The sequence below is a fragment of the Meriones unguiculatus genome, chromosome 10 (assembly GCF_030254825.1).
Source record: "Meriones unguiculatus strain TT.TT164.6M chromosome 10, Bangor_MerUng_6.1, whole genome shotgun sequence".
Classification (NCBI taxonomy): domain Eukaryota; kingdom Metazoa; phylum Chordata; class Mammalia; order Rodentia; family Muridae; genus Meriones; species Meriones unguiculatus.
This window is the reverse complement of record NC_083358.1, coordinates 97,001,722-97,023,959: the sequence shown is the minus strand read 5'-3', so window position 1 is coordinate 97,023,959 and position 22,238 is coordinate 97,001,722. Positions and strand designations below refer to the sequence as shown.

Genomic DNA, 22,238 nt, shown 5'->3' with positions numbered 1-22,238 from the left:
GCTGCTTTTCTCCAAACTGAATGTTAAGGTTATGGGAATGTGAATTTCTGCTCCTGAATTACGAATGGGAGCAGCCTGGCTCTTTTGTGCTCTTTCCCAGGCTTTGTTTTTCCAGGACTGAGGCCAATGGGCCATGGAACCTGCCTGGGGGTGGGGGCGGGGGGGCAACTGGCACAGCAGGCAAAAGAACCATGGTGGTGACCCCTGTAGGCATCCAGTTTTGATAGGCTTGTCAAGACCAAGGGTAGCAGGACCAGCTCCTTAGCAGAAAACTGAGCACATGGCCTTCTTCCTTGCTTGGTGGCCTGAGTGAGCTAAGCTGAAGGCCTGTCACATGCCAGGTAGGCTAAAATCCCAACCTCTCCAAGTCACTGAGGCAGACCACACCTGGCCAAGCTGCCTCATCCTCCCACTCTGGGACAGGTATAATCACGTTCCCACCCTACCTTCTGGGACCATGCAAAGATAAAAGCAGCACCTAGAGGAAGCACTTTAACCTGCTGGGAGGCAAGCCCCAGACTGACCTAAGGTGTCATTAGTGCCAGGGATACAGATCGCAGATGAAAGGGAGCTGGCGAAGAGAGCCTGAACACCACCTTCCTGGGGTGCAGGTGCCCAGCTATTAGGACGTAGTGGGAGTTCTGAGGACTGATCCTGCACCCCTCTGCCCTGCATCTGACACTACAGCAAGTAACTAGCAGAGACAGAAGCTGCTCTTCATGACCATAGCTCCTGCTTTTGAACCTAGGGGCTCTTTTGGATTGTCAGCTACCACAACCAGCCTTTCTCTTTCCAAGAAGCCCTTCCTAGGGCTTCCTAGGTAAGTGCAGGCATGGCTTTTCCATCATACTGGTCTCTATGCTTCACTGCCTTTAGACAGGAGTGAATTTAGAGAATCATGAGCCTTGTCCTGAAAACTTGTTACAACTCTAGGTTTTCTAAGTACACCTTGCCTTCACTAACACCTTGGCTGAAGGGCTCTCCATTACTCAGAAGAGTCTTATTTGAGCAGCTCAGGCCCAGGGAGAATGAGCCCAGACAGGGTTCAAGCCTGGGGAGGAGACTGAAGAAGTGCTCTCCCCACAGATGCTTTATTGCGTGGCTTCACCAGTCACTAGTGAGGAGACTCTTGGCCCATGCGAGGAGATGGGAACACCTGCTTGGTACACGGCAGATGGGTCCCTGTTTGCTGTGCAGTCAGATGGGACGGGGTGAGGAGTGGTTCTCAGCCTCCCCATTCCAGGGCAGGCCCGGGACCCCAGTAAGTCAGTCTGGCAAACTGGGAGGAGGCAGTGTTCAGGCCTCAGTGACCTCCATGTTCTGCAGCTGGTTCTCCAGGGTGACCTCTTTTGTTTTCTTTTTGCTGCCCTCATGCTGCTTCTTCTGCTTCTTAGACGGTTCTTGGTCAATGGGTGCCGGCTTCACAAATGGGATCAGTTCCTGGAGCCCTGGGAGGGAAGAGCCCACTGACTGTCACTTCGGTCAAAGCCCAGAGACCTCAGTGAAGAATTTAGACAATAATCCTTTCAATGCAGGGGTACCCACCAGAGAGGGACTACTCTCTTCCCCAGTCTGCATTTAGGATCTGCACGTGACACCCACACTATACTCCCAGCACCATGCGGAGGGCAGACTGTCCCATGTGAAAACGGGGTACAGTTTTCAAAGGGCCTATCCAGAAAGGTGTGAAGGTGGGGGTGTACCTGGTGGCATGAATTCCCTCAACCTCTCTGGCACAATGATGCCCTTCTCTGTCTGGTAGTTCTCCAAGATGGCGCAGATGGTCCGAGTGGTAGCACACATTGTGGCATTGAGCATATGCACGAACTCCACCTGGGAAGAGCAGGTTTCACAGGGAAATCTGAGGCCAGCCCTCTACTGATCTTCCTGATGACCAAGAACCATCTACTCAGCCACCATTTCTCCAATCCAGAGGATGGCTTTAACCCATTTCCAACTTTGTAACATTTGAGCTTGTTTTTTTTTTTTTTTTTTTTTTTTTTTTTTTTAATTTACTGCCTGTAAGGTAACCCTAGGAAAATTCCTCATGTTTGCATGCGTGACAAGCAGTAGGTTCCAGTATTTTCAGAGGATTTGGTGAGAAGGAAGAAATCTCCAGTGTGGGGCCTCCTTTTAACCCATACCGAGCCCAACTCGGGACAGATCAGGGTCTAACCTGAGATGTTTATTTATTTATATTTTTTGGGGGGTGGGGAGGCTCTGAGGGTTTTTTGTTTTGAGACAGAGTCTCACTATGTAGCTCTTGCTGTCCTGGAACATACTATGTAGACCAGGCAGGCCGGTCTCAAACTCATAGAGATCCACCAGCCAAGGCCTCCCAAATGCTGAGATTAAAGGCGTGCACCACCATGCCCAGCTTTAAAGACTGGGTTTAAGAGAGGAGCTTACAACCTGACCTTCTTGGGTGAAAAGAGGGAAGACACTGCCTCCAACTTGTTCTGTGTAGAGAAACGGAGATTATTCTTTCTCTGGAGTTAAGAAAAACAAAGCCAAAGAGAGAAAAGCTGGAATTACCTTGTAGAATAGAGCTAGGCTCAGGTTTCTGTGTAAAAGAACCCATCCTGACTCAGAAGTCACTTGTGGTGTCTTTTGGGGCCTAGACTGAGCTGATCTCCTCATGCTGGAAACATACACCCCAGGAATGAGAAACAGGGATAATGTGCCCTATGCAGCAGGCCTGGATGCCCACTTCCTTGGGGCTAACTACCTTGTCCATCATCTTCTTGGTCTGCCCATAACGGATTCGGAGCCGGCGAGCCTGGTAATCCGTGCAATTAGAACAGGAGACCAACTCACGGAAGGCGCCTGAGCCTGGGAACCAGGCCTCCAGGTCGAGCTTCTTACTGGCGGCGTGATTCAAAGAGCCTGGAAAGAAACCCCTAGATTTAGGAAGGGGGGAGGGGGGCTGCAGAAGGCTGTGCGCAGTGAGCCTGAAAAACCCTTCACTCCACATCATATCCCCAGAAGGGAAATCACACCCGGAGCTCATCACCGAAGGCTCCCAAGGGAGAAGGGTGTGATATTTTAATGAAAGTGGGTAATGACTTGAGTGGAAAGCTCTCTCCGTGCGGTGGCTCAGCTGGTGGACGTGGTCTGTGAGATGCAGCAAAGGAAGGAGGGAGAGATGAGGGGTCCTGTACCTGAGACAATATTCACAATGTGGTAAGGGATCCCCAGAGACTGGTAGAATTCTTCGGCGGTGGCGATCATCTCTTCAAACATCTCCCATGACTTATTGTCATGGGGTGATGAGTACACAAACTGTTCAATCTGCAGAGGGGGCGCGGAGGAGTCAGGACAGCAGTGAATGGCGAATAAACTAAAGGACTGAAGTGGACATGTTCTAGCAGTGAGCTTGTCTCACAGTACTGGGAGACAGGAAGGGCTGGGGTCCCAAAGGAGATCAGTGTTCAACTACACCAGACTGTGACAACCAGGACAACAGACGCTATAGAGAGCCACCATCTTGTGCTAGCCGTTGTGCTAAGTGCCTACACTGATCAGCTTGGTGCTCCATCAGCCTGGGGAGGTGGCTCCCACCATCATTTCCTCTCCTCGTGGAGGTCCTGCAGGGTAAGTGGTGGAATTGGCACAGGAGATTTAGGGAGCTTTGCTCTGTGCACGAAGATACCCCATGCCTTCTCTAGGCTCTTCCCGCAAAGGTGTCAGCAACGAAGGGAAAAGCTGTAGCCAGCGGGGCTCTGGGAACGCAGATCATGCCCCTCCCGTGACCACCTGGACAGGTTAAGGACAAAGAACCTACCTACTCCCATCTACTCACCTTCTCAAACTGATGGACTCGGAAGATGCCGCGGGTGTCTCGGCCGTGGGATCCCACTTCCTGCCGGAAGCAGGTGGAGAGGCCAGCATACTTGATGGGCAGGTCCTCGGGCCTCAGCCACTCATCCCGGTGCAGAGCCGCGATGGGCTGCTCCGAGGTGGCGATCAAGTATTTCTCATCATAAGAGTTGTCATCAGACTTCTCGCTGCCTTTGCCGATCACCTGCAGAGAAACACATGGTACTGAAGACGGTATGCGATGCCACAGGAAAGACAGTGATGGACACAAAGGATTTTCTGCTTGGGATGAATGCTCAAACAGGGAGGACAGGTCTGTCTGAAAAGGGTCCTTATTAGGAATTTAAAAAGAAAAAAACCATGGTTCATGCCTAAAAGCCCAGAACTCAGGAAGCTGAAGCATGAGGACTTGGAGTTTTAGGCCAGCCTGGGCTATATGGAGCACTGACCAGAACACCCTGACAACACCCACACAAAACCAAAAAAACAAGAAGAGACAAAAATCCAACACTCATGAGAACAAGGAATGCAAATTAAGGAGCCTTAAGAAAAAACTTATTTAACAACCGCAAAACATACAGTGTGATTAAATGGCCACTGCTGGCAGATGTGCTCATGCACTCAACAAATATTTGTAAGTGCTTCTGCCACTGAACAAAACCCATTCTAAGTGCCAGCTGTATTTAACACCGGAGTCAGCTGAGCAGAAAAGCGTTGTGAAATTCAACTTGAATCCTCTGGTTGTCCCAGGTATCGGCAGGAGGCACGAGGATTTCAGGACAGTAATCTTGCCTTGTGAAGCTGCTAGTCTGTAGCAGAGAACGGAAGAACATGGGAAGAGAACTGGGAGATCAGCCCACGTTTCTAATTTCCTTTTGTCTAGGCAGCCATTGAAAGGGCTTCTCTTCTAAGCTCCTACTGATAAAGAGTGCGCAGTTTAAATATGCTACACAGGTTTCACGGGGGATGAGCAAAGGGCTTCTGTTCTACACTGACTAAGGTGGTAGGTGCCAACCACATGTGCCTTTTAAAACTGAAATTAGTTGATATTAAAACCACTGGGCTGGTGAGATGGCTCTGGGGAAAAGGCACCTGCTACCATGCCTGATAACCTGCATTCAATCCTCAGGGACCAAATGGTAGGAGAAAGTTACCGACTGTCCTTCATATCTCGGCATGCGCAAGCCTACCCAACCAAAAAAAAACTGTAATGATAAACACCAAAATATAAAAGAAGCCCAGACAACTCTGCCGACAGCTAGATGTGGTGGCATACACCTAATCCCAGTACTCTGGAGGTAGAGGAAGGAAAATCACAAATGAGCCAGGACTACACAGCAAGACTCACAAACAAACAAGCAGGACACAGTGGCAAATTCCTGTAACTCCAGTACTCTTTAAAAAAGAGAAAAGGCCACACCTTTTGGTGTAAACCTGTCATCCTTGCTACTCAGGAGGCTTAGGAAGGAGAATTTAAATTCAAGGAGTGCCTGGGCTACAAAACAAATTCAAGGCTGGCCTGGGCAATTTACTGAGAGACTCTGTCTCAGAATAAAGAGGGTGGGACTGTAACTCGGAGGCAGGGCACTTGCCTAGCAATGGTGAAGCCCAAGGGTCAATCCCCTGCCGCAACAGTACTGTACAGCAAACAGAAAACAAAACCCCCAAACAAACATTTGTGATAGAAATACACAGAAAACCATTCAAGAACACAGTGAGCAAGGGGCTGACCATCTGTGAGCCAAGGACAGAAGCATTAGAAGAACTCAACATCTTAATCTTGGCCACTGGCCTCCAGAACTGCAAAAAATAAAAATAAAAACAAAAAACATTTCTGTTGTGCTAGATAAGGAAGCACACACTGTCCGGGAACTCAAGGCCAGTCTGGGTTACACAGAGTTCATGGTCAGCCTGATGGCTCAAGAGACCCTGACAAAGAAAGAAGAGGGAGGGAGGGGGAGAGAGAGAGAGAGAGAGAGAGAGAGAGAGAGAGAAGTTTAGCAAACTTGCTTCCTTGGTTGTGCTGGAACACAGAGCAGTCCACCATGCAGAACGCTGTGTGGAGAACACTCGCAGCTTAAAAAGTCAGCCTACCTCGTTACTTACCTTATAAAGCTCTTCATCAAACTGGCTGAGCTGTGCTACTTCCTGCATGACCTCTTTCCTCATGAAGAAGGGGGTGTAAATGGGAGTGTAGCCTCGACTTCCCAAGGTACGTAGTGCATACTGGATAAGCGCCTGCTCCAGGAACACCAGCACCCCCTAAGGACCAGACACAGCATGGGGATTGAGACTTGTCACCAGCCTGGTTATCTGCCATTCTCCTGCTAGAACCAATACTCAGGCACAAGTGGGCAAAACCCAGGACTACCCAGTGGGCACAGGCAGATCAGTGAAGACCACAGACTACAATAGCCAAGAGATACTTGTTTTAATGTGTTATTTTATTTAGTTGGTCCATTAAAAACTCGTGTTTGGAAACATTTACAATACTAATTGAACTGAATCTAAGAGATGAGGTTTCAGGGTTTTTGTTGTTGTTTTTTTTTAACAACTCAATACCAGGTGTTAAGAGGATAATCAGTGTAATCAATGTCTGGTCTTAAAGTGTTTACCTACAACTCAGTTTTAGGTGTTAAGTTCTTTGGCTTCATGCAGGGTGCATGTTTTGTTCACTTCACTAATAGAAAGTTCTCTTAATGCTGGGATGGCATCTTAGTAAGATGGTAGAAAACTGACTGTTGCTTTTTGCCCAAAAGGATTCTTTTCCTAAGCTGCGTACATCACCTGTTTTGCCTTCTTCCTTCTACGGTAACTGGTATGTATTGTTATTTGGAATTGGCATGAGGAGAACCTCTCTAATTCAATTTCACTCATACAAAACAGAAGTACCCAGGAGATTCTTAACATCCAAGGCCAACAGCACTTCACCTGGGCACCCTGTTTAGAGAATCCTCTGTAAGAGAGTCAAGTAGCACCCAGGTGGGCGTGGTGGCACACTCCTAGAATCCCAGCACTCTGGGAAGCAGAGGCAGGTGGATCTCTGTGAATTCAAGGCCAGCCTGGTCTACAAAGTGAGTCGTGGACAGCCAAGGCTACACAAAGAAACCCTGTTTCTTGAAAAACAAAACAAAACAAAACAAAACAAAACAAAACAAAACAAAACAAAGAACAAACAAAACAGAGAGATTAGCCCCTGGGAGGATGAGGCAGCACTGGTGTGAACCCGAAGGCAGCCTGGGCTATTTTATTTAGTGGGACTTTGTCTCAATGTCCTCCCACCGCCACCCCATCCCCATGAAAACAGAGCAAAGTAAAAGGAATCGTTCAGCCAGGGAGCATGGACGGGTGTTTTTCTGTGTGGAGTCTTAAAACACCAGACTCATCTGTAAATGCAGCATGTGTAAGTGCGCGACATTTACAAAATTATTTTACCATTTCCTTTTGGAAGAATTCCCTGCATTCACATGCCCTCTGCCCCAGTTAATCTGTGCCAGCTGCCTCCACCTACCACTGCTCAAAGCATGCTGGGCCTATCAGACCGCAGGCTTATCGTACTGGGTTTCGATTCTTTGTTACTTGTCTGACTGTACAATTACACTGAGCTCCTCAAAGGCAGAGACTGTTCTGATTCAGTCAGCAAAACATATTCATTATGAAGGATCACTGAGTGGCTTTTGTTCTTCGGAATCCGGCTAAGTACTCTCTTGCCTCAGAAAGAGAATCGCATCTAATTGCTACACATTCACGGGCAGGCATCGGGTACAAGTGGAGGATTTGTGAGCCTCTTCAAGTATGATTACGATTTTTGGTATTTTCTTTTTAACTTCCTTCTTTATTCCCTACTGGTTCCCGACTCTTACCTTCAGGAAGTACCCTCGACTACCAGCCACCACGGCTCCCTTTTCGCCTTCAAAGCCATCCACCATCACCACCAGATCCACATGGGAATACTTCTTTCTGACTGTACAATCACCCCAAATGCGCTCTACTTTGTTGTCGGCATCCTGCGGATATAAAACGAGATGAGCTGTATAGTGAAGAGCTGTAGAGACCTTGAGTGCATCAGTTAAACCCTACAACAGCTCCGGGTCTCATGCACAAGCAAGGAGGAAGAGAATTTGCTACCCAAAAGACAATAATTTACAAACTCACAAAAGCAGTTGTCAGCAAACTTCGAATCTTGATTTGCTCTGAGACCTACAGTCTATTCTCTTTACCCTTTCAAAGGGGGCCTCAAAAATCCTGCACAAGAACCCGCCTCTGAGAATCAGCATCACCTGGGGTACAGAGGAGAATGCAGGACTTTCTTTTGTGGGCTCTCATTGGTCTCTGAGCCACATGAGGGTGGGCTCCGGGCCCTGACCTGGGTCTGCTCAGACTCCAAGGCTTCCACGTACCCCAGCCGGCTGTGAGTTCAGTGTTCACAAGGGAATGAATGAAAGAGGCACAGATGGGCCCCGCCACTGCCGGGGTGTCTGGGAACAAAGGCTGGGCTCAGAGCAGCTTTGTGCAGGGGGAAGCTCCCGATCAGCAGGAAACTTTTATCATGCAGATTTCCCTTCAACCTGCAGTTTCCCAGCGGGGTGTGGGTGAGGGGTTAGGTTGATTTAGCAGATCCCTCCCACAAGACTTACTGCAACCAGGGGCAACACGCAGTGGAGGACAGCGGCTCCATTTAGAAGAGGCTTCTGTGCCAGCAGCCTCCTCCTACCTGCTGTCTCGGCCACTTCCCAATCAGGCAGGGATCTGACTCCCGCAATGCTCAATTGGTGGGCAGAGGGAACACACAAAAGCAGGCTTTCCCGACAGAGCCAGTGTTGTTTCCCCGCCTACAGGCCTGGCAGTCAGGGAGGGGAAGCCCCTGCGTAGCCCGGCCCCACCTACCTCATCGTTACTGATGGGCACAGAGGGGTGCAGAAGGTTTCCAATCTCACGCAGGCTCTCAAACCGCTCTGCCTCTAGCTTTAAACGCTCTCCATCACACTTCTGGATGGCTTCATCAAGGAGAAGTCGGACTTTTTTAATCTGTGAGACTTTCAGGGCCTGCGAAGAACAAGCCAGAGTCCTGTACAGAGCACACTAGCCTGAGGGCAGGGCAGCCATAAACTATCAGCATCCTAACTGTTGTCCTCTACTGACAACCCTCCTGGTAGGATTTTCCATTTTCCACTGGACGGGAGGCATAGAAGGGATCATAGTTGGGGCTTAGAATATGCTAGGCAAGCACTCTATCCATGATAGCATTTTAAAAATGGACAAGGAAGCTGGGCAGTGGTGGTGCACACCTTTAATTCCAGCACTTGGGAGGCAGAGCCAGGGGGATCTCTGAGTTGGAGGCCAGCCTGGTCTACAGAGTTCCAGGACAGAGAAACCTTGTCTTGAAAAACCAAAATAAAATTAAAAATAAATAAAAGGGCTTAGGAGGAAGGAAGGAAGAAGAATGGTACCCGTCACCTGCTGATCCTAGCAACTAGGAGGACTGCAAAAATCCAGGCCACCTGTAATCCCAGAATTCAGTGGGTGGGGGAAATCAGGAGTTTAAACTTGAATTATATAGTCTGAAGCCAGCCTGGGCTCTAATGAACCCTGTCTCAAAATAACAGTAAGTACTGAAAATGAATGCATTTAAGTACAGGTTGAAATCCTAGCACTTGGGAGGCAGAGGCAGGCAGATCTTCATGAGTTTTAGGACAGCCAGAGCTATACAGAGAAAACCTGTCTCGAAATAACAACACAGAGCAAAATAAAACAAACCAGAAAAACAGAGGTTGATTCCACTGGGCAGACAGCCTGGCCTTAGAATCCTTGAGCAGATTCCTTTTCTTTGGGGGGTAGGAGGGTAGAGAGATGTAGATTGCCCTTCCCAGAACTTCACATACTTAGAGCCCAGGAGCTCAATCCCACGGCTGAGATAACTTTCCTTTAGTTTGTACGTCTAATTTTCCAGATTGAGCCAGTTTAGCACTCTATTACATATTCCCATCCAAATTTCTCTGGGAAGATATTAACTTTATTAGAAGCAAAAGACTCTGTCTTAAGTTTATCTTATACCCCTTACTGCAGAAGTTCAAACTCTGCTCTAATTTCCCCGGGGAGCCCTTACCAGACCAAGCTAGAAAAATGAGATCCTAGGCCCACCCTCCAACCACAGCAACGTTGCTTTCTAGTTTATACTCTTGCTGTGTGTTCAGAGTTTCAAAGAACAATCCACGGACAAAAACAAAAATTACCACTGTGAAACCACTGCTAAACTGCAGTAAACTGAGGAATTCCTTGCCTTTGTGAAAGCAAATAGAAAATGGAGTTAACATACGCCAACTAGGTCATGCCTTTTCTTTGCTTCCCCTTCACTTTCCCACTCCATCTAACTATCATCTCAGGTACAGAGGATAAAAAAAGCAGGTAGGAACATAGTCCAGCACAGGAATTCAAAGCTTTCATGCTCCTGTGTGGATTCAGGCCAGCTCTTCCTGTCTGGGAACTAGGTTAAGGCAGGAACACAGTCATTTTAGAAACGGACAGAAACTTACAGCTAACGTTTCTGCCTTGAGGTCATCAAAATTCAACACATCCTCTGGGACGGACTCATCATCTCCCACTGGTTCTTTTTTCTGCAGGGAAAAAGAAAAGGCAATTTAATTAAGATTAAAAAGATCTGACTTTTATTTTATTTTTTTAAGCAAATACCAAATTAACACACCATGTAAACTAAACAGACTGCATTACATTTAGTAAGCTGCGGCATGTAGGAACATTAGTTAACCGAAAGCCAGAAATCAAAGTCTCAAGTTATCTTGGACAGGTCAATAAATCTGTCAGGTGAGAGAATTAACATCATGAAAGTGAGAAGAGCTTTTCCTACACACAAAACAGTCAAAAAAAAAAAAAAACCAAGAATGTGTTTGAAATGTTCGTGAACTACAAGGCACCTGGGAGACAGAGGCAGGAAGATTGCTGTGAGATCAAGACTATCCTGGTCTATAGAGCCAGTTCTAGGCCAACCAGGACTCCAGAGCAGGACAATGCCTCAAAAGAAAAACAAAACAGAAAAAAGCAGGCCCTGACAAGGAATCTTGTTAACACTCAAGGAACAACCCAGCAATAGGCTAAGAGTTAAAAATAGACAGAAGGAAAGAAAAAGAAACCAACAGTCACGGCAACATGATGAAATGCAGGGGGACCTCCCACCTCCGATTTCTGTACTCATTATTTGTTAATGATGATGATCTGCCAGATCACCATTTCTGATACTGACACACAGTTAAACACGTAGCTGGCACAGTCTGTGTAGAGGATCCAAAGAACACTTAGGTAGGGGCACATGAACATAAAAGTGTTCATGACCACGGGATCGCTGACCGGTAAATGATTCATCATCGTGAGTCCCACAGAAATAAAACTTTACTGATATCCCCCTTCACAGCTGGAAGTATAACATAAATACTGTCAAAGGATGCAAGCTATCAAGAAGTACAATGTGCCACAATTCCAAGTTGGACTTTATGCTGCATTCTTTGCTGGCTCATGCCCACGTATGAATGGCAGGACACCTCTTCTGGTCTCCTTGGACACTTGCATACGTGTGGCATTCACTCAGACACATAATGAAAGTCATATTAAAATATTCTGAAGAAATAAGCTTAGTGGCGGACTGCTTAACAAGAGGCGGAGAGCATGTATGTGCTCCTTTCAAAGCAGGAGTGCACTAAGACAAAGGCCTCTCCAGCCAGGGAGGGAGGGGAGCCTTTCTGCCAGCACAGGCTGGGCCCAGATCAGCAGTGGGAAGGATGGCTTGTTGGCAGCGGAAGATGAAGCCACCACTGAGTAAGTGGGAGCACTTCTTTGTTCCCTCCTTCCCTTTTTATTTATTTATTTATTTATTTATTTATTTATTTATTTAATTTTTTAAAAAGTTTCTGTTTGTTTTTCAAGGCAGGGTTATCGTGAGAGTTTTGGCTGTCCTGGAACTCTGTAGACTAGGCTGGCCTCAAACTCAAGAGATCTGCCTGCCTCTGCCTCCTGAGTGCTGGGATTAGTGGCATGTCCTGCAGTGCCTGGCTCCTTCCCTTTCTATTTAAAACAACTTCTCAGCTGAGCTCTGAGATGGAGGCCAGTCTGGTCTACAAAGTGAATTCTGGGACAGCCAGGGTGACACAGAGAAACCCTGTCTCAAGAAAACAATAGATAGACAGACAGTCTCCTCAATGAAAAAATTCAGCATCATAGCCCTTAGACACAAGATTAGAACTAGTTAAGAACAGGATCTGCTCCAGCCCTCCAGCCTGTTCTCTTACCTTCATTTTCTCACCAATAGTTTTGCTGCATAAGTTCTTCAGCTTGTTCAAGTTGTCTGCCCGAAATCTGCCTAAAATTGAAAAAGCCAAAAATATGTCATTGAGATACTCCCTGATCATGGCCCCTCCCCCAAACGCTCTATGCTGTCTTAAAGGCTTGGTCTTCAGTTCTACAGAGCTGGACTGGACCAGGCAGAACCTCTAAGAGGTGGGAGGGTCATAGATTACTACATCATGCACCAAGCCCAGGAGGAAATACTTTCCTCTCTTTCATCACAAGGCAGGCGGCTTTTTTTCTCTCTCTTTCTATGACAAAGTCTTGCTGCACAGCTTTGGATGGCCTAGGACTTGCTGACAATCATCCTGCCTCTGCTTCCCAAGTGCTGTGATTACAGGCAGGTGTCACCAAACTTGACTTCTTCCACCTTTGTTTTTGTTGTTTTCTGTGTAGCCCTGGCTGTCTTGGAACTCCATCTGTAGACCAGACCGTCCTCCCTCTAGCACGGGACCCACCTACCCCTACAGCCTGTGGGCTGCAATCAAAGGTATACACTACCACACCCAGCTTTTCCATCTCTTTGAGTCTTTTCAGTTAACACTTAGCAACACAAAGCTGACTAACCCAGTGCTGATCTCTGCTTTAGACTTCTAAAGTTTGTTGACAAGAGACTGGCGACAGTAGGGTATCCCCAGGATTTGGTGACAAGAAAAAGGCCACTGTGGGGTTGAAATGGAAGTATCAGAATCTGGGCTGGAGAGATGGCTCAGAGGTCAGGAGCATATACAGCATCTGTAGAATGCTGGGGGTTGGTCTGATGCTATGTATTCTAATGCCAATTACTGGCCCCCAGTATACGGTTGCTGCCCAGATGAGTTCATCCTCGTTTATACTATTCTTTGTTATATAAACCTTGTTCTACCTAATTTAGAGTTGACTGGTTAATAAAGTTACTAATATCTGTAACTGGGCAGAAGAGAAGTAAGCAAGATTAGGTTCCTGGGCTTGTGGTCAGAAAGTGACCACAGAGTCAGGAGAAGAGGTAGGAGAAGATGTAGCAGGAGAGGAAGCTGGAGAGAAGTTGCCCAGGGACAGTATGGACCATGAGCATATGGTCATGAGGGCTGGCCTGATGGACCAGAAGCAGTCCAGATGAAACATATGGCAAGTAATACTGGGATACATGTAGCTGCAAAATAGCTTAGGGGGTTGATATCTGCCCAGTTACTGTGCCTTAAAGCCTTTATTAATCTAAAAGGTCTCTGTCTCGATTATTTGGGATTTAGCTGGGGTAGAGAAGCCCTCTAGAGTCTAATTTCCCTTCTACAACAGTACCAGGTTTAGTTCCCAGCACCCACACCATGGCACTCACACTGACTGTAAATCCAGCTCCAGGGAGAGCCAATGCTTCTGGCCTCCAAGGGCACCTGCACTCACATTCACATACCATCCTATAAAAACATGAGCACGTGCACACACACAAAATTTAAAATAATACACATAAATCTTGTTTTAAAAAGGGACTATAACCTATATATCACCACAGAGCAACACAACCAAGCCACCTGGGAGATAATTCTCAGAAGCCTGCCCAATTATCCTAAAGTTCATTTAAAGGAACTATGTGATGCTTTTTCCAGCATTTATACATACAAAGAACACTGGCTGTTTATTATATTCAGTGGGCCTTGCTTAAATTAATGAGTAAACCCAGATCTGCTTATTACAATCAAGTCATATGCAAATCCTGACTTTGCTTCTTCTGTCCCAATCTGTTTCTTGCACCACAGCAGATGGTTTGGAAGCTCCACCAAGAAAGGAAGACAATGGCCAGGTGTGGTAACTGACTTGACTAACACAAGGCCCAACTCTACAGTCACAATGGAGACAGGTCTGCGAGTAGTAGCACCTAAGATAATCACACACTTGGGGGGCTGTGGTGGGGTTCAAGGCCAGCCCTTAGTTTACAACTAGTTTGGAAAACCACTTTACAGTATCTACCACAAATGCAATTTTCACTTTTGGATACACACACTCAACAGAAATGAATGCTAGTGTCTACACAAGAGTGGACGTACAGGAGCTGGAGAGATGACCCCATTGTCAAAACCGTTCACTATAAAAGACCCAAATTCGTATCCCTGGGAGCCAGTGGCCAGCCAGTATAGCCCAATTGGTGGGCTCCAGTTTCACCAAAAGACCTTGTCCCAAAAAATAAGCAGAGAGAGGGACAGTGGTGGCATACGCCTTTAATCCCGGCACTGGGGAGTCGAAGGTACAAGGCCAGCCTGGTCTACAGATGGCCAGGACTACACAAAAAACCCTCTCAAAACAAATAAACAAACAAAACAAACAAACAGAAAAAGCAAGTGGAGAAAATTCAATGTGGTGGAACACACCTTTAACCTCAGCATTTGGGAGGCAGTTAAAGGCCAGCCTGGTCTATATAGTGAGTTCCAGGATAGCCAGGACTACAGAAATCCTGTCTCAATAAGCCAAACCAAACAGAAAAACCTAAGAAACATACAAACAAAACACATACACACACAAAAATATACGTGGAGAGTGACTGAGATACCCCAAACCTCTGGCCTTCACATACAGTCGCACACGTGCACCCGCACACAAGCACACATATATACCTTTAATCCCAGGCAGAGGCAGGTGGACAGATCTGAGTTTGAAGTCAGCTACATAGCCTAGGTCAGCCAGGGCTACATGGTGAGACCGTGTCTCAAAGAGAGAGGAGTGGAGCAGAGGGGAGTCTAGAGCACACTCAGCAGCTAAGGCTTAGTGAATCACAGTGGGAGGCAAAGGAGGCTACACGCAGATAGGGAGTATAAGTCACAGAAGTAGAAGAGAGGACGAGTACTGTGACAGGCTAGAACAGAGTGAAGGAGGAAGATGGGAGGCCAAGGAAGACTTGGAGGCATTTCATGCTTTAGAGCTCATGGCTCACTGTGTAGTCTCTAGTTACATGAGAACACCGAGCACTTGAAATGTGGTAAACCCTAAATGAGACTGTGTAAAAACACCCACTAGATTTTGAAGACTTGTCAAAGAAAAAAAGAATGTAAACTATTTCAGTAAATTTAAATATGGATTAATGTAGACCTTTTTTGTTTTCATTTTTTTCCCCAACATAGGGTTTCTCTGAGTAGCCCTGGCTGTCCTGGACTTGCTGACAGAACTGAGACCAGCCTACCTCTGCCTCCCTGAGTGCTGGAATGACAGACCTGTGCCACTGCGTCCACACCAGCGTAATATAGATCTTAATATGGACAAACACACTAAAAACATACTTTTCATATTTAATAGGCTTAAAGAAGATGCTGAGGAAACCAAGGTGTTTAGAAAAATCTAAACACTTTGTACACTGTGATGTAGGGGAATGAAGTGGCCCACCACACCTTCCATCTTGCCTCTGATAATATCCTGGACCCTTGGAGTGAAGAAAAGTTACCACTTTTGTTCTTGCTCCTTGGGATTGTTGACTACCTCATAGTGATAGAGAATGACAAACAAGTGGTATATCCAGAATGCTGGCAAAAATGGCATGTTTCTGACTGACCAGATAGGTCCACTCAGCTCTATGCCACCTGTGCACAAGCTTGAGGTAAGACACCTTAGCAGGACTTTCTTGGATCACCTGAGGCTCGCTAAAGGCACCTCTGGCTCTTTAGCTCCAGTCCTTTATATTTTTTGGAGTCAGTGTTGCACCTGTGACTCACATTCTAGCCCTTCGTTATTTCTGTAAGCCAAGAGTGCAAGACCCAGGCCTGCAAATCCAAGGGTGAGATCAGCATGGCAGAAAGCTGCCTCTAAGTAGGACCAGAATCAAAAGGAAAGCTGTTTGAAAGCTCTTCTAAAGGTTGGGAAAACAAAGCTCAGGGCCAGAGCCTGACTTCAATTAATAATAGGGAGGAATCTCACTCTCCGGCGGGGATGCACAGTCCATTCCAAAGGACAGAGTCCTTGTGGATACACTGAAGTCAAGCAGTCTGGAGGCCGATGAGACAAATGCCCCCAAATGTGGCCTTGTTCCATTGCTGTGAATTAAGAAGCAGAAACAGCTGCTCAATGTGAGGAGTTACAGTGTGGTCGTTACAGACTGCTGTGTTCTCTGTGAAGTCCTGTTGGCACCTGCAAGTCTCCTCAGTGACAAATGGGGGCAGTTGTTAACACTTGCTCGGAAGCTCATGACCCCTGTTGGGAAGCATATCTGAGCGCTTCATTGAGACTGGTTTCAAGTTCTTGCCGCCGCCAACAGTGGAAGAACCCCGTCTTCTAATGTGAAGTTCAAGATGCGAAAGGACTGCAACACAACATGTCAGTGCCCAACGTGATCAGCCAGGGACTCCTGTGATCCTGGCTACTTGGGAAGCTGAGGCAGTTACAAGTTTAAGGCCTGCCTGGGCTGCAGGGGCTTGCAGTCCTCAGGGAGACCTTGTTAAAAACAAAAAGTATCTTCAGGGCTAGAGGGATAGCTCAACAGCTAAGAGTGCTTCCTGCTCTTGAGTAACTCAAGGCAGTCAAAATCACCTGTAACTCCAGTTCCAAAGAGACCAGACACCCTCCGCAAGCTGTGCACATGCATACACTTAGGCACATACAAATAAGATAATTTTTTTTTAATTTTATTTTTCTTTTTAGTTACATTTTGTTAACTTTGTGTCCCCACTGTATCCTGCTCCCTCATTCCCTCCCCAACCCCACACTCCCTCCCTGGTCTCCTCCCTGCCCCTTTCCAAGTCCACTGATAGGGAAGGACCTCCTCCCCTTTCATTTGACCCTGTTTTATCAGGTATCTTCAGGGCTGGCTGTAGAGTCCTCCTCTGTAACCTAACAGGACTGCTCCTCCCCGGGGGGAGGGGGGGAAGATAAATATTTTTAAAGTATCTGAAGATTTTAATTTAGACCATGGCTGCTCTGGTAACAGATCACATCCAAAGATGTGTAATCTAGAATACAAACACACCTTTAATGCAGGAGACAGAGGCAAGCAGATCTGAGTTCAAGGCCAGCCTGGTATGGCAAGTTTCAGGTAAAGAAAAGCCCAGGTCCGGGCATGGTGGTACATCCCTTTAATCTCAAATAACGAAGGTAAAGTTAGTTTGTAGAAGGAAGCAGCCAATTTTGAAAGGGATGTCTACCTGAATGGCAGAAAAAGTGATGAATCAGAGAAGATTTGACAGAATGGGATATGCCCAACTCTCATGAGAAGAGAGGGGAAAGGGAACCTACTTAGGGGGCAATGAGAGAGGAGAAAGGAGGAGGAGGAGGAGGAGGAGTAGGAGGAGGAGGAGGAGGAGGAGGAGGAGGAGGAGGAGGCTGTTTTACCGGGAAGAGTTTTACAGAGAGAGGCTGAAGGCAGAAGGAGTCAGAGAATGAGAAGGTGCCAAATTGAATAAGTTAGCCGAGAGAGGAGTCTGAGCCAGAACAGCTGAGTTGAACCAGCAAGATATCTCCCATCACAGGGACCTGGTATGAAAAGCTGAGAACAGCTTTTCACTGACTCCTTGGCAGTGTATGCAGTCTGTGGCTTGCTGGATTGCTCTAAGAGAAAGCGTTATCTGGTGGATATTCATGTCTCTGATCTCATGATGTCCCCAGTCTAGAAGCCAGACAGGTATGCAGAGTGCATTGTTAAGCCTCCGGGTACCGTGGCCAGGTTCACACTGGCCAGATCATCATGAACATCGGCACTATCTTGCAGAATAAGGCACGTGTGATGGCACAAGTTCAAGCTCCCTGTTTGCCAGAAGATCCACATCTCAAAGAAGTGAGGCTTCACTGTGCTTAATACAGGTGACTCTGAAGACCTGGTAGCTGAGAAGCAGCTTAACCCTGGTGATTGGTCCCCTATAATGACAGGCCTGCACTAGTGACAGCTTCTTCTGTGCTGTCCCACTCCATTAACCGTGTTCATGAATGACTCTCAAGAAATAAAACACTGATTTCTCTCCCCTTAGGAAAAAAAGTAAGAAGGCTGGAAACGGTTCAGTGGCTCAGTACTGCCTAGCCTGTTGAAGGCCCTGGATTTAATACTCAGCCTGGCAATAAGAAAAATAATAATAATAATTTTTAGAGGGCTGGAGAGATTAGAGAGCTCAGAGGTTAAGAACACTGGTCCTGAGTTCAATCCCCAGCAACCACATGGTGGCTCACAACCATCCATAGTGAGATCTGGTACACTCTTCTGTTGTGCAGGCACACATGCAGGCAGAATGCTGTATGTATAAATAAATAATCTTAAAAAAAATTTTTTTAGAAGTGCTAACAGCCAGGCATGGTGCATAGAGGCAGGAGACTGTCGATTTGAGGACAGAATGGGCTATGGAGTAGAGACCTGTCTAAAACAATTAAAACAGAACAATCTTCCATACAGAATTTAAAGTACCCTGGACCCAGAGATCTTCAGACATTCAACAAACCTTTATCACACTCTTACCAAGGATGAGGTGTGCTGCTGGAATATCATATGTATATCTGCATGTGTATATATGTATGTGCATGGTTTTAAACAATCTCAGGAGGCCTGTTCCTAGCTCCAACAAACCATACTAAAAATCAAAATGTAAACAGCTCACGTCAAAGTTCCACATCACCAAACTGAAACTATTTCCTGTTTCTGTCTTCCCATCTTACAGAAAGTGAAGTCTGAAATGACTGATCTGCTGGGTGGTGGTGGTGGTGGTGGAGAGAGCCTTTAATTCTAGCCCTTGGGAGGCAGAGACAGGCCGATCTCTGAGTTCAAGGTCAGCCTGGTCTACAGAGTGAGTTCCAGGACAGCCAAGGCTACATAGAGAAACCCTGTCTGGAAAAACCAAAAAAAAAAAAAAAGAAAAAAGAAAAGAAAGAAAAAAAGAAATGACGGATCTGCTGTTTGCCTTTTGTTTCTACTTTCTTCTACCGGGCTCTATAAAGCCAACCCCTTCTGCTCAACTCATTAAAGAACTTAATTGTTTTAAAGAATGAAGTGTCGCTGGTTCTACAATTGACAACTGGGTGTAGTGGCTTTAACCCAGCATTCCAGACACAGAGGGAAGGTGGATCGTCTGAGTTTGAGGACAGCCAGGGCTGCAACGTGAAGTTGCAGTTGGGACAGTGGCAAATAAAATGTAAAAAAACAAAAAGGCACAGCTGTGTATAAGATGCCCAGGAGACTGAGGCAAGGAGGCTGCCAGTTTGAGGACAGAATAGGCAACACAGCAAGAACCTAGCTCATAATAAAACAAACAAATGGAGGGCTATGCATAACTCAACTCCGTGGTAGAACACTTATCTGGCATGTACTGAAACCATAGGTTCAAACACTGTCTATACTACTGATCCCTAAAGAACCTTCCAATCATCTCTTCAGAGAAGGGTCAAAATTTCCCAGATGTGAATGTTATACACAAGCGACCGCTAACATTCAAAGTCACGTCAGCTGCTGCTAATGCCTAGATGGATACAGAAATCTTGAAGTTTCTGATTATGATTCAAGACAAGGTGCCCTGAACACCTACCTGTGTGTTTTGTTTTTGAGGCTGGGTCTGCTGGCCTCGAAATGCAGCTCCTCCTGCCTCAGTCTACCTTGTGCTAGGATTATGGCTGAATGCCACCAAGTCCAGCTCAGAATATTCTTTCTTTCTTCTTTCCAACCCAGGATCTCACTATGTAGCTCTGGCTGGCCTGGAACCCAGTATAGACCAGGCTAGTCCCAATCTCAGGTCTACCTGCTTCTGCCTCTTGAGTGCTGGGATTAAAGGCAGGCAATCCCACCTTTGGTTTAGGATATTTTTATCTTAAAAAGAAAATGGGGAAAATTTCAGTTCGGGGCAATTCAAAACTTTAGATTTGTAGACTTTAGATTCATTGACTCATACAAACTACCCTATTAGAGCACCTGAAACATACAGAGTGAGTACCCAACTGAAAGGTAAGCCAATACTTTTTTAATACCCAAGCACATTAAAAAAAAAAAAACAACAACAACAACAGCAAAATCAATGTACCCAAAAGATAAAACCATAACACTCAGCTGGGCATGGTAGCGCATATCTTTAATCCCAGCACTCGGGAGGCAGAGGCACGGGGATCTCTGAGCTCGAAGCCAGCCTGTCTACAGAGCAAGTTCCAGGACAGTCAGGGCTACTACACAGAGAAACCCTGTCTTGGGGGTGGAGGGGAGACACTCTTGTATCGCGACTGCCTTTGCAGTGTTCTGTTACAATCCAGGCTCTCAGCTGGTTGCAGACCTATTGCATCAGACATGCAGAGTCACATGTCACTGACAACATCCGGTCTGCCAGGTGATCACTCCAGAGGTACACTTGGAGGCAGAGGATGCCAGGGCTTCTTTTAATTTCATGAATGATGCTGGGGGCACTTCTACTCTGCCAATGTCTTTTTTTTTTTTTTCCAGAAAGCTACCACAAATCACGACCATCCCCAGTAATTATCAGCTTTTTCTTGCCTCCAGCACCCCTCCGTTCTATCTGATCCACCACGGAAAAGCCTGATTCTTAAAAGTATGCCCACACTTTAGGCCATCCCTAAAGCTTCGGGATCACTGCATTTAGCTAAGAGCACACCCCAAAGTCCCCAAATGGTTCGAAAGGAATGGAGTAAACCTATGTTGCTGCAGATGTCACTCAATCTGAGATGGCAGCCTCTGATCCCATCAAAACCGAAAAGACCACGCTGGCTTTGCTGAGGATGACAAAGATACTGGCAAAGAACCAAACTGTCAGGAAAAGAAATTCCCACCCCAACTAAAACTCCAGCTCCGGCTGCCTTGTAGCTACCCAAGGGCCTGACAGCTCTCCCTGCGCGTGCGCGCTGCCCCTTCCAGAGGCACAGTGGACACCACGCGCGGGGAGGGATCGCGGGCCGCGGGTGCTGTGGAGAGTGGGGCAAGCCCGGTCTCCAGCCTGTTCTAGGGAAAGACAGAGTTGGAGCCAGCCAGTCCCGAGAGCATTTGACAAAAGCTCTAAGCTGTGGCCCTCTGAGGCGATGTCTGCGTTTAGGAGTCCAGGGATACCGCGAGCACCGAGGCACTTACATCGTCGCCACTCGCTGTCTGCCTTCACCAGCTGGTCCACCAGCCCCGGGTCCTTGAAGCGCTTCTCCTGCGTCTCTCGAACGAGGGCTGGGTCCCCTCCTTTATCCACCCGAAACAAATCTAGGTCCAGCACCATCCTTCTGCTTCACGAGTTAACCCAAGGACCGTGCCGCAGGAAGCCGCCGCAGGAAGCAGAGGGTGAAGGACGCACTGCGCCTGAGCGCTGACCCGATCTCGCTGCGCAAGCGCGGAGCGGCAGGACAGCGTGCCGACCCGACCGGAAGCCGTGTGAGCTGGGAAGGGCGTGGCCTTCTGCCTGGTGTTTCCCCTCTTGAGCTTCTTTCCGTAAGGCGTTGGGGATGTCTCACTTTCCTCTCGTGGAAGGGCGTGTCTGGGTGTGGACAGAAGCCAGTGCGCCTTGCAGGGGCGTCTAGGGGCGTCTAGCTTGATACCAGAGCACAGCTACATGTTTTATTCACCCGGTTACCTTTTCGTTTTGATACAGGGTCTCACCATGTGGTCTGAATGACCTGTGTCTATGTAAACCAGGCTAGCCTCCAATAGGGTGTTGGTTTTATCTCTTTTATTGGCCGCGCTCCCCAACAAGTCTTTACCAAGCCCCCTGAGATAAAGGACAAGGCTAGGGACAGTGATGGACTGAGGAAACAGGGTAATCTGAGCCTGCCCCTTCCTGTCTCCTGCAGTTTTGTTTAAAACCAGGGGAAGAAGGGCTGTGTGTGAGAAGATGCGAGAAGATGAATTCATGGGATGAGCACACCTCTTCTCATAATGCCCCTCACTGCGGTCCAGCTGATCTTTACAAGAAGTAGTAGCTTATATTGAAGTACTGGCTGGGCACTTTTTTTTTTTAAGATTTATTTATTTATTATTTATTTAGACAGTATTCTGCCTGCATGTGTGCCTGCACGCCAGAAGAAGGCACCAGATCTCTTTATAGATGGTTGTGAACCGCCCTATAGTTGCTGGGAATTGAACTCAGGACCTTTGGAAGAGCAGCCAGTGTTCTTAACCTCTGAGCCATGTCTCCAGCCTGGCTGGGTACTTTTCTACATTT

The 22,238-nt window shown here is 47.0% G+C and overlaps 1 protein-coding gene across 2 annotated transcripts; it reads right to left on the bottom strand.

Annotated features, from left to right (window-relative positions):
* Nucleotides 1–1,044: 1,044 nt before the first annotated feature.
* Sars1 (seryl-tRNA synthetase 1) lies at nucleotides 1,045–21,406 on the bottom strand. 2 transcript variants are annotated; one of them, XM_021631693.2, is made up of 12 exons: nucleotides 21,164–21,406; nucleotides 12,117–12,187; nucleotides 10,353–10,433; nucleotides 8,707–8,865; nucleotides 7,683–7,826; nucleotides 5,926–6,081; nucleotides 3,803–4,024; nucleotides 3,162–3,291; nucleotides 2,729–2,886; nucleotides 2,418–2,489; nucleotides 1,704–1,833; nucleotides 1,045–1,448 (listed from the first exon to the last, which is right to left on the bottom strand). In XM_021631693.2, exons 1-12 carry the CDS (start codon nucleotides 21,297–21,299, stop codon nucleotides 1,297–1,299), a joined length of 1,611 nt encoding a protein of 536 aa, XP_021487368.1. In that variant the 5' UTR covers nucleotides 21,300–21,406; the 3' UTR covers nucleotides 1,045–1,296. The 2 variants fall into 2 exon arrangements, with proteins under 2 accessions (XP_021487368.1, XP_021487369.1); XM_021631694.2 differs by lacking the exon at nucleotides 2,418–2,489 and having other exon boundaries at nucleotides 21,164–21,405.
* Between the last annotated feature and the right edge of the window lie 832 nt (nucleotides 21,407–22,238).

Coding starts and splice junctions, on each gene's coding strand:
- Sars1 (XM_021631693.2), bottom strand. CDS start 21,299: ATGGTGCTGGACCTAGATTTGTTTCGGGTGGATAAAGGAGGGGACCCA. Junction 7,827..8,706: donor TGCCCATCAGTAACGATGAG/GTAGGTGGGGCC, acceptor TTATATCCGCAG/GATGCCGACAACAAAGTAGA. Junction 2,887..3,161: donor CATTGTGAATATTGTCTCAG/GTACAGGACCCC, acceptor GTTTCTTTCCAG/GCTCTTTGAATCACGCCGCC.